The following is a 12320-nucleotide window of genomic DNA, read 5'->3' as shown; positions in this document are numbered from 1 at the left end:
TTATTACTATTAAAACATATAAGAGAATATAAATTAGAGTGCATTTAGTCGCATAATATTTTCTATAAATTAGTGAATAGGAATTGCATTGAAGAAAACACTAAAGAAGATTATTGTCGCACTTCTAGTTGCTTATTTCCATGCTGATGTTTTTCAGTTCGAAATAGAGAGGAAAATAGAGGGGAAAACATGTTATTAAATGCGCTTTTGAGTTGCCAGGTCTAGTGGCTCTGTCTGTGCATTTATTTAATTCACCTATTAAAGATTGTCACAAATTTCTTTAATTTATTATTACAATATAAGGATATACGTGATTCTATTAATTCTGTTTGTAAAAGTTGACAATTTTACTGTCAACGAATGAGATAACTGGTCTCATAAGTAACAGAAATGTTACTAGAAAAAAGTGTAAAATGTATATTCCCCTAAAAACTACTTTTATCTGGACTAGTTATAAAATGCGCATGCTAGCGTGGTCCAGTTGCTGGTCTCTCTATGCGCATTTACTTATTATCCTTTGCACGATAAAGGTACAAAGGACTAAATTATATTATATAATCAGTAGAATTCTAAATTTGTACAGGGCACTAAAAATACAATATATGTTAAAATATAAAGTAGAAACCTTATAATAAAATGCTAAAGATAATATTCTCCAAAACAAAAGGTAAAGTAATTCAAGAAAACGGGTAGAAATTAGACTAGAAAAGTTGGTGAAATGAATTTTTAATAAAGTTAAAAGTAATAGGAAATTTTAGCTAAAACACATTTGGAGATTCCTAGTACGGGCCCTAAATTGTTTATAGATCTAATGTGAAAAGCATTATTAAATTATATGCAGAAACGTTTATGTGTTTTTTTTAAGGTGAAGAGGGATTTGATGTGTTGAATATAATGAAGACAATAAGTTTGTCAAAATTGAAACAAATCATGATTGTCATGTATGACCCCTTTTTCATGCCTAGAATGCTGCTCGAGCCATACATGCTTTCTTCTTTTGGTTTTAACGAGGGAAGGAAGTATATGGGGATTGAACTGGTCAATGTTTTTGTCACTATTTAGTGGCTTAAACCACGTCGTATATGCCTCTTAAGTATATTAGAATTCATCAGTCATTTTGTGGATAAAATAAAAGAAGGTTTTTTTTAAAGTAATAATATTTATTAAAAATGTTATATTTAAAAATAAATTAAAATAGAAAGTAAATTTTTAAAGGAAATGAGAGGAGTAGGAGATAAGATGGGTAGTTATGAAAGATATTTATAAAAATACAGAAAGATAAGTTGTTTTTGAAAAAGTTAATTTGTTAGTCTTTTCTCTGAGTTATGTGACTAATTCAATCAAATATTTTATTATTAGCATAAATAATTTTATGAAATGCTTTTCCATTAGAGTTTGTAGTTCATCCTCCGATTCCACACTGTGAGGTTCACACACTACACTATCAGTGGTCACCTCTTCTATTGGAATCTCTCTTTCTCGTATTTAAACTACAAGAAGGGACTCAAGTATCCTCCAAGATGTCTTCTTTCTAACTTGTATGATCATTTAAGTTAATCCTAATTTTATTGTTTATTTTGTATTCCTTTATATGTAAATTAGGAGATAAAAAAAACATTTTTAAAAATAACAGTCCTCGTTAATTATAACATTGATTTATCTTCTTTTCCTTTTAAATATTAATAAATTGAAATCTTTCCGCGTGTACATATTCGTATTGTTGACACTATTACAAGATTTTACACCTATTTTAGTAAGAGTATACCTAATTTTACTAAGATTTTGATTTACTGGTTTCTTTTCTTAGAGCAAAAGTTGGACCTTAGCAGTTACCACGCCCCTTAGATTTTCTCCCATAGATGTAAAGAAAAAAAAGATATTTGACTTGTCTCTAAATGTTGATTAATTGTTGCATTGCACAGCATTTTGCATTTTGTTTATTATTACTTCTTTCTTTGGTCAATTAAAATGGATTAAGGGACAACTTGATATCAACCATTTGTTTCTTTATAATCAGTTTCATTGAAAATTAATAATAGAGATTAGTTGATTTGTGGAAAAATATTTGATAGGGAGTTTTTTAAACACTAAACAAATATCTTTATAGGGAAATGGTAAATTAGTTTTTTTTAAAATACACATCAATTTTTTTATATTGTTTGTGAAATAAAAAAATTTATGTCCTAGTGTGCCAAATACATACTCTACTAATAATAGCTCGTACAAAAAAGCCAAATTTTTGGGTTGGAAACGAGCTGTAATGATAGGACTTTTGGCACACTTCATGTTTATTTTGCATGCAACTTCTGAAAAATTAAGTGTCCATATTATTACTTCATCTATTTTCTTATCAGCTTTATTAGTTTTTAAACTATTGTTTAGTCACTTTCTTCCATTTCACAGCTTCTCCAAACAGTTACGTACTTGTCACATTAGTGTGTATATATAATGGTGACGGCTCTTGTTTTCTCTCTATTTTACGTTCTAGAGAATGCCATAGTTTCAAGGTAGTACATTGATATCTGGAACCTTTTGACAAATCAGCAGAGGACTTAATACAAACTTTTGTTTCCTTTTTTGAAGGGTAAAACATTGGTTTTACTTTTTTTCGTTGTTGTTTTAGAATAGACAGCTTAATTATTAATATAATAAGTAAAAGATTTGATTGTTTTATTTTATTAAAAAAAAAAATACCTTCATGGGAATAAAAGAACAATATTTTTTACTAAAAAAACCAAAATAATTAAATTATATTGAAGCGTTCAGATTTCTTTAGCAATCTGTTCAAATACCCGATAAACCTGGAAAATGCTCATGTGCCTTCCTGAGTCGACCCACGGAGAACGTGTAGAAAGCAATCTTTCCTAAGTGCTTTCGTATAGATTTTTTAGTAAATGATCATTTAACACTATTAATTACTTGACTAATGTCCCAATTCTTGAGTCTTCCAGTTTGATTATATTTTACTAAACTACGTATTTTCTGGTTTTTTGTTGGTAAAACTTTTTCTTTCCCTTTTCTACACGATCTTATGTTCTTTCTTGTGTCACCTGCAGCTGCATGGCGGGCTTTAAGTGCCATATAAAGATTTCACAAGAATGTGTTCCTTCCTTACTTTTTGTCCTGCTATGATAACTCTCTCCCACCCACAACTAGACTCTGGAATTTCTTTCTGTTTCATTTCTTTACCTTTCTTATCTAATCCTTTGGTGCTTCAGTTTTAGTACAGAAGTTCATGTATTGTAGCAAAGCGTAAGCAGGTTAACTTTTCTTATAGGAAATATTGGGTTGTTTGGTTTTTAGGATTTGGTCTCAAAGGTGGGAATTTTTTTTTCTTTTTTTTTTCACTACTTTTTGCTATTTTAAACTGGTTAAGACTTAAGATAGATTCTTCGAGTTTAATAAGCTTCCAATGTTTTAACTAAAAAAGATTCTTTTAATTTTTTGCGTGCAATGGTTGGATTTTTAACCTGGATGATAGGTTGTTGCGGAATCTTGAAAAATGAAGGGAACTACATACCGCGTGATTTTATATTCTCTATAGTTCGGCTCTGCTAAATGTGTCATTCTTGCTTCTTTTTCCTATGCGATTTTTATACATAGTGGATTTTGGTTCCGAAAGAAATCTTGGGCTTGAATTATTATAAAAATTCATGGGTAGATCCCCATTTTTTTCATCAAATTCAGTGGATCCCATTTTATTTGTTATCTTTTCATATTTTCTGTCCTTTTGTTTGATTCTTTTTGGGAAGAAATTTAGGCAGTAACAAGTTTTTAAAGACAATGGAAATCTTAAGTAACTATTTGTACAAAATCATTGACCGTCGTCGTGTTTTTACAGTACGTAATCTTAGTAAGATGCCAGAGCTTTCTCAGAATTATGCTGCTGAATATAATACGCTTAATTTACTAAAACAAAAATGCAGGACATAAAATTATTCTGAGAAGCTTATAAAATTGGTATTGGTGGTTGGTTTCTAGATTGAGCGTATGCCTGGAAACAAGTACAACGGTAATTCGCCGCATATACCAACTCGCACGGAACGCCTTTTGCTGATAGAGAGCTAAGGGAGCAAAGGAAAAGCAACAAATTCCCATTTAGATGAAGTGATTGATATTCGTAAGGGGCTGAAGTATCTGAAATGGCCACGTTTAGAGAAGGTGACAACTTAGGGCTGCTTTTGTGAAAATACTTGAAGACGCTGCAGTTGCAAGGGCACGACTGAGGGATGCGAAAGACAAGTGGAGGCCAGACGATTTGTAGTGTAGGCCGCTGGTAATAAGATCATGGCAAAAAGGCAAACTCCTCAAGACTAGTGGCCAATAATACAAAAAGATACAGTTGGGGCAGTGGATGGGCTGGTGTGATGTTCGGATGAGATTGGACAGAAGGCACTTACTAAAGCTTTAGCTGAAAAAGGTATTTAGGCTGCTTTTGAAACACTCCTTTCTGGAATGCAATCTGATTATATGTTATATAGGCAATTTAGATTGAAGGCACTTATCATGCCAGTGGTGTAATCCCAGTATTCCTTGGATGAAGAGATTGTTCCATCAGTACTACAATGGTTATTGCAATAATATATTGTGGCCTCTATTTCACTACCTTGGACTTCCTCAAGAAGACCGCCTTGCTACTACAAGAAAGTTTCCAGTCCCAGTTTGCTGCATACAAGAAAGCCAATCAAATGTTTGCTGATGTCGTAAATATGCAACTATGAAGAGGGGGATGTTGTCTGTGCCATGATTAACCACCTAATGTATCTTCCCCGAATGCCTTGAAGAACCACAACAATAATATGAAAGTTGGTTGGTTTCTACATACACCATTCTTCTTCTGAAATTCATAGGACACTGCCATCCAGATCTGAGCTTTTGCGTTCAGTTCTTGCTGCTGACTTGGTTGGGTAGGTTTCTGCTGGCATTTTTGCTGACTTATTGCACTTCATCTTTAACATGATTGATATATTTTTCTTTTCAAACATAAGTTATCAGTCTATCTCAATTGGTGAAATCTGGGATATGCATAGTATAGCTAGTTAAACTTTTCCTCTTAGCCTATTTACCCCTCTAATTTTTGCTGTTGGTATTCTTGTACTTATGCAAGGTTCATTGTTTTACAATTTGGTTGTGAATGGTGGACATTTCTATTGGCAATTATCACACTGACATTTTCTCTGCCTTGTTAATTTAATTATTTTAATCTGCAGATTATTGAAGTTTAGCTGGTCCAGAAATTTGTTTAATTTCACTTATCGTAACTAACATGTGCTAGTTTAAACAAGCAGGATTATGTGGTTTTAGGAATTGCATGACCTCTTGCAGTTAAGCTTTCTGAAAAATCTACAGGGAAGTGATGCTTATTAGTGAAGAAAAGTCGGCAAAATAAAAACAAAAAAAATCGTTATTGTGTATATGTTTGTATTTAAGATGTGTTGCATTTGATTCTAATAGGTCTCATGATTTTATCACACCTATTATTAGATCAGCTCTGAGAGTGTGTTTCCTCAAATTTTTATAAAGCTTACTATTAAGCAAAGTTGGCAAAATAAAAACAAAAATCCTTATTTGTATAGATGTTTTGTATTAAAGATGGATTGCATTTGATTCTAATAGGTCTCATGGTTTTATCACTTTGAAGTGGTTCATTCCCTATGATTGGATCACCTCTGAGAGTGTGTTTCTTAGACTTCTATAACTATTTGCCTAATGTGCAGATAAACCATTGGTTTTCATTTTGTTGTATGCGTTCCAGTTTTCATACCTATGACTATGCAGACATTTTTGTTAGTGCTGTACTTCGAATTCTTGGAATTGAGGGGACACCTGAAGGAGTCGAGGATCAAGGGAGGCTGACCCGTGTTGCGCGGTATGTTTGATTCCTTTATTTCCTTTTTTTTCACTTGACTTCTCCTATGCCTTTATTCTTCTAGCTTGTTGTTTATATGCTGCACTAGGAATATTAGTTTAAACATTTTTCCTCAAACTAATTGCAAATTATGCTTATACTCGTCTTTTGGTTCTTTAATTGCTTGAGACATCAGTTTCCTATTGGGATAGACTCTCTACGGTTCCAAAACGCACTTCTGGTTCCTCAGGTCCAGGAACACATCAAAGAATTGAAAGAAAGGTTTTCTGGCCGAAAGGTAGATGCTTTATTTACCTTATGACATTCTTATAACTTTAATTTCTTTATCTGCTTGTTTGTTGCTAAATTTGAAATCTGTGATTTCTGGTTTTGTAAGTGTGATCAACATATTGTGCAATTGTTTTGACCAAAACTATTTTCAGTGTTAATAAAAAAATTCTACCCTGATTTCTAGTCATGCCATGTTTGAATTACTATGGAATATATATACACAAACTGATTATATAGACATGTAGATATGTATGCATAGTTTATAATATTTTAATGTTAATACTAGGATGTATACTTGTTAAGCATCTAACGTAAAAACAGTTGGCATTAAGTGGAGAGACTTTATAAGACTAGGAAACCCAATATTTAACAGATGGGGTATAGCACCTTAACAGCCAGCTCAATTTCAGCTATTTATCCCTTTTAGATTGAAATTTTCTTTTTCCTTTTTTCCTTTTTATTTCTATTTCACCTTTCAAAGCAGTATAATGTAGAAGTGTTTGCCAGTTTATTATACATGTTTGTAAATCCATGTAGAAAGAATATTTCTCTCTTCTATATCTTCTCTTTTTGGTTTTCTAATATAATTTTTGTGGCCTTATATTGCTGTGGTATTATTTTATTTGTTGCTCTGTGTGCTTATTATTAACTGTCCTAACTTGGCAGGTAATGCTTGGTGTTGATCGTCTTGATATGATTAAAGGAATTCCCCAAAAGATACTGGCATTTGAAAAGTTCCTTGAGGAAAATCCTAACTGGCGTGATAAAGTGGTTTTGCTTCAAATTGCAGTGCCAACAAGAACTGATGTTCCTGAATGTATGCTTCTTTGTTTCTCTTGTTTGTAGATATGTGCTCTAATACTGTTTATGTGTTTGCCAGGTATAGCATATTTCTGGAGTTAGTTTTCCTTTACAAGAAAGATGTGTTATTGTTAGTTTTTAATATACTTGAGTTCCATCTTGGGCAGCAATTGTGTAGATTTTTTAACCTTAAATCTGTTTTGGTATTGGCAATGGTGTATTTACTGTCGTTGGGCATAAAGAGCCTCTAGATGTTGTGACTGAGCAAGTTAGATCAGGCTATCAATTAGCAATTAGAAGCTTTAAAGAGGAAAGTGCAGGATACAACATGAGCTTGAAATTTTAGTTCACTTGCTATACTCAATATGTATTATCAATTGCATGCCCAAATATGTTAAAAATATCAATTAGTTTATAAAGGATTTTGTTTTCTGAATAACAAACCAACCTGACTTGAAGTCTGAACCAGGAAATGGTGTAAGAGTTGAGGTTTGACTATAAATATGCTATTCTAATTCCTCAATTGCTCTCCTGAAATATGTTTTGCTTCCTGACCAAAGTTGAAGATAATTAACATTCTTCTTTTTACAGTTACCACGCCCTCAGAAACCTTTCTTGAGTTTCTTTTGTCCAATGAAAAGGAATTTGATATGTTTTATTACCGACTCTGGTAGTAAATGCAAAGGCAGGATGATAATGTTGTCAACTTTTCTTACAGATTCCTTGGTTCATCATGCATGCTCAATTTGGTCATATTATTTTTAACTTTAGTATAGTTATTTTTATAAATAATGAAATTATGTGAAAAATCCTGATTAATGTGTTTGGCTGAATGTAATTCTTAATTTTACTTATTATTGTTCACAGACCAGAACTTACAAGCCAAGTTCATGAAATTGTTGGGCGAATTAATGGTCGATTTGGATCACTGACTGCAGTACCAATACATCACCTGGTTTGTCTTTGGCATCCTAATAATTTCATGCCTGTGTTTTTTTTCTTTACTTGTATTTATCTGCTAGCTCATGAAACTTTGGTTTGAACTCTTTGCCTGCAGGATTTCTGTTGCCTGTCATCTTGGCATTCTAGCATTTATCTTTTTATCTTTTATCTTATTATCATTCTTTTAGTCTGGTGGGAGATAAATATGGAACATCTTGCAGAAAAATGTTAAAAGAGTAGCCATTTCTGTTGGACATTGAATGGAAGAGAGAGTAGAGTAGAAGAAACAATTATCCTTTTCTTGTTTTGAAATTAAGTAGAGTTGAAATTTATCATAATGGTTTTTCCCCAGAATTAACAGTATGCCCAAATTCAAACCATTACTAAAATGGATTTTTGGGTGGTATTTCACATCTGAATCCTCTACTGAAGAACTCAGAAACACTGAGTTTTTTTCTCTATTTCTCTCTACTCTTCCCTCGCAAAGTTTGTAAAAGTTTACCATGAGGTAGTGTGCCTTAGGAAGATAGATACCCTAAATTGACTGAAGTTTTAAATGAAAAGGAAGTACTCACCTTTTTGTGGAGACTCTGAGATATTAAAAACTTTTACTTTCATGAACTTGCTAGACTAGGATGAGAAATATTCATGTATGGAGAGTGATATATTGTCTAAAATGAATTATAATAGGTCGAATTTCAGGTTGTGTATTATTTGTCTTATCCTGAATGTTCCTTAATTTGTTATAATTGAACCGTTTATAATCATAGGTTTCTTGGTTTCATCTTTGGTTCTACCAGCATTTGAAGTTTGGACTTTGGACTGTGCAAGGAAGAGAGATCATTATTTTAAGTTTTTGTTTGCTTTCATGGATTTTAATAACGGGAATTTTTCTATGTACTTTTTTCACTTTACAGGATCGTTCACTTGACTTTCACGCACTATGTGCATTATATGCTGTTACCGGTACTTGTTGAATTGTTTTTCTTTTTATCTTCAATTTATTTTCTTCTTCAGTTTATTACTTTATTTGGTTGATTCGTAATTGTTTTACCACTAAACAATTTTAAATTAGTATTTATCTTCTACTTTTGCTTTTCGATTTGTTCTCTATGGATTCAGATGTTGATTGATTTGGTCGTCTGTTGTAGTTGCAATTACAGTTAGTACTTAGACACAAACAAAGGCCCTGGTTCACTTCTTGCAAGTAAATATTCTAGGGAAAGCATAACTGGTTCATTGGTTTTTTCTGTGCATCACAATCAACTTTTTTATTGTGTTTTGGCACATTGAAGAATCATATGACATCTGCAACTTTTTTGGAACTTGAAACTAATTTGGATAGTTCTGAGGAAAGGCTGACGTTGTTCTCTAAAGAATAATATCTGGAGAAGTCCAATAAGCTGTACAATAGAGACTTTATTATGAAGTTGCATCGTTGTAACCTGGAATGTCAATTGATTGTTATCACAGAATTAGCAATCTTGATGAATTGTATCCTCAATGTCTTTTAAATATTTATCAGTCTTAGGGAATTAGTGAAATCCACTTTAGAATATTGCTTTTCGCTTCTCGCAAGGCCCATATGACAATAGCTTTTTGGTTATGATTGATTCCAGGATATGGTTCTTAGCACCAAAATTTTATTATACTGTTTTTAGTTGTGGATTGTGTATTTAATAATGATGACCTTTTCTCTTCAGATGTAGCACTTGTCACATCTTTAAGGGATGGCATGAACCTTGTCAGTTATGAGTTTGTTGCTTGCCAAGAAGCAAAGAAAGGGGTCCTCATTCTCAGTGAAGTAATTACTTACTACTTAAAAGTATTCATTGCATGTTTTTGGGTTGAACGATACTAGTTTTGCTGTACTTGATTTTCATGCTATATTGAAGACTTAAGGTTAATCAAAATTCTTGCTCTCAAAATACTGAAGTGCTGTACTCAAGTTAGTGAAAGTAGTTCTTTCTAACCTTGATATCCTTGATGTATCTTGCAGTTTGCTGGTGCTGCACAATCTCTGGGTGCTGGAGCAATTCTAGTAAATCCTTGGAATATCACTGAAGTGGCGCTTCTATTGCCCAGGCTTTGAACATGTCGGCTGAAGAAAGGGAGAAGCGACATCAACACAATTTCCATCATGTGACAAAGCATACTGCTCAAGAATGGGCTGAAATGTTTGTAAGGTACGCAACAATATTTGTCTGCAATTTTGAATATATCTTCTGGCTGTTCTGAACTCTCTAGAACATGTTCATCATATAGGCTAGGCAAATTTTCCTCTATAGGCCAACTAGTTCTATTTCAGTTTCAACATGGTTTTAGTGTTGAAATATATTCTGCTAAATTCAGGCTGAGGTTCATTAATCTGGCAACGGAGAATTTTACAGTTGAAAACATAGCCTTTTCTTTTAAAGATTTACGTGAATGTGAAAGAGACACATTATGATTTTCTTACATTGTTCAAGTGCATGTAAATTTTGAAATTTTACTGCATTTGTTAAGCTTTGCACTATGCCTTTCCAACTTCATACAGAAGTTATCTGGTTTGGCCATGGTCAACCTTCCTGCTTTTGTTGCATTGATGTACATTATCAAAAGTAGTAATCTATTTTCTAATTAGTTAGCCAGGCATAATTGATTTTTGCCTCAGTCACATAGGAAACTAAATTCTCAGGTCTGCTTATTTCATCTATCAAAAACGTAGATGACAAGATATTATCTTGGTATGTCATATATATAATTTTCTTTTAAAGGCACTCAGTTTCCCATTAGTACTGATGTTATTACATTTCCCTTTCCAATCAACCTTCAGTTAAGTTGGACAAAGTCACTTGTTGTCTTGTATTAGGCGTTCACATGTCAGCCCATTTTTTTGAATGTCAATTTGACTTGCTCACAAGGGCAAAGATGTGGTGTTGCCCCAATTATCTGATTTTGAAGTTTGGTATTGCCAAGTTGATCTCTATTCCTTGGCCATTTGCTTTTAGCTTAGGTGCCTTAACAAGTATGTAAATGGTAGAGATTATTGGTACTAATTCCTTCTGTTCACTCTTTAAGATCAGTACATTTCTTTCCAATGATTAAAGAAATGAAATAGAAATGTAATGTCTTTTCCTCATTAAAATTAACGTGTCCATGTTCTGCTAAATGCTAACCATGTCATGCCGGGATTCACTGAGATTTGAGTTTCCTGTAAATACTTTGCAGTGAACTGAACGATACTGTTGTTGAAGCACAGCTAAGGACAAGCAAAGAGCCTCCTGAGCTTCCACAGAATGATGCAGTGGAACGTTACTTGCGTCTGGCAATAGATTATTGATACTGGTATGATTGTTTGACCTATAATCTCTTATGTTTTTTAAAATGCCCCTCAGCAAGTAAAAGCTTTATCCAAGGCCTGCAAGTATAAGATACACATCAAGCCAACGGGCTTATGATTGTTTTGTATCAACTAAAGGCAAGTTAACATTTTTACATAATTGACCATTGCCATCTATGTTTGCTAATGTGATTGCTAGCTCTTTGATTTTCTTTTTCCCTTGCAATCTTTTCCTGGAGGCATACTATTAATGTCATTAATGCTTCCCTTGTTGACCTCATCTTGGGGATGGCCCAAAACTCAGGGTTTTAATTCAACATTAACCGAACCTGTGGATACTTCTGGAAGAAGTGATCAAATCAGAGAAAAGAATCCTAATTTGCACCCGGAATTAAAAGAACACTTAACAGCTCTCTGTAATGATAAAAGACTATAGTTGTCCTTAGTGGGAGCAAAAGTGAAGTCTTGGATAAGGTACGCTTGGAATTTCTTTCTTTCTGCTCTATCCTATTTTGTCCTCTATCAAAACCACCTGATTGCTCTCACAGAACTTTGCGGAGTATGACATGTGGTTGGCCGCAGAAATGGATGTTTCTACGCCATACAAAGGGTGACTGGATGACAACCATGCCAGAACACTTGAACATGGAATGGGTTGATAGTCTGAAGGTAACAAGATTGTAATTGATGTACTCTTCATCCAATCTGTCTTTCCTGATTTGCCTAATGATGCTGATGGCATGATGGCAGCATGTTTTTGAGTATTTCACTGAAAGAACACCAAGATCAGAGTTTGAGATCCGCACTACATCGCTCGTATGGAATTACAAGTATGCAGGTACTTGGTCTGTTTGATTTTTGAGTTTTCTCTTGATTGATACCAACCCTGCTTGTCTGAACCTTCCTTGTGTTTCCTTTCATGTTATTTTGTCTGTAGATGTTGAATTTGGAAGACTTCAGGCTAGAGATATGCTGCAGCATCTGGACCGGCCAATTTCTAATGCATCTGTTGATGTTGTTCAAGGGAGTCGATCGGTTGAGGTTAGACCTGTTGGTGTTACAAAGGTAACTTCTGTTCACCTCATATAATTTTGTTTTTCTATTTGAATATGTTTT

At 33.4% G+C, this 12320-nt stretch overlaps 1 protein-coding gene across 1 annotated transcript in view; it reads left to right on the top strand.

The window, feature by feature from the left end:
• Window positions 1–9976: 9976 nt before the first annotated feature.
• LOC121214094 (trifunctional UDP-glucose 4,6-dehydratase/UDP-4-keto-6-deoxy-D-glucose 3,5-epimerase/UDP-4-keto-L-rhamnose-reductase RHM1-like) overlaps window positions 9977–12320 on the top strand; it is an 11423-nt gene continuing 9079 nt past the window's right edge. Inside the window, exons 1-5 of the mRNA XM_041087847.1 lie at window positions 9977–10068; window positions 11093–11189; window positions 11787–11873; window positions 11955–12042; window positions 12142–12269. Coding sequence (XP_040943781.1) covers window positions 9977–10068; window positions 11093–11189; window positions 11787–11873; window positions 11955–12042; window positions 12142–12269 — 492 coding nt within the window. The remainder of the gene's footprint in view (window positions 10069–11092; window positions 11190–11786; window positions 11874–11954; window positions 12043–12141; window positions 12270–12320) is intronic.

Source organism: Gossypium hirsutum, chromosome D01 (assembly GCF_007990345.1).
Source record: "Gossypium hirsutum isolate 1008001.06 chromosome D01, Gossypium_hirsutum_v2.1, whole genome shotgun sequence".
Taxonomy (NCBI): domain Eukaryota; kingdom Viridiplantae; phylum Streptophyta; class Magnoliopsida; order Malvales; family Malvaceae; genus Gossypium; species Gossypium hirsutum.
The sequence above is the reverse complement of the archived record's forward strand: the minus strand, read 5'-3'. Positions and strand labels throughout refer to the sequence as shown.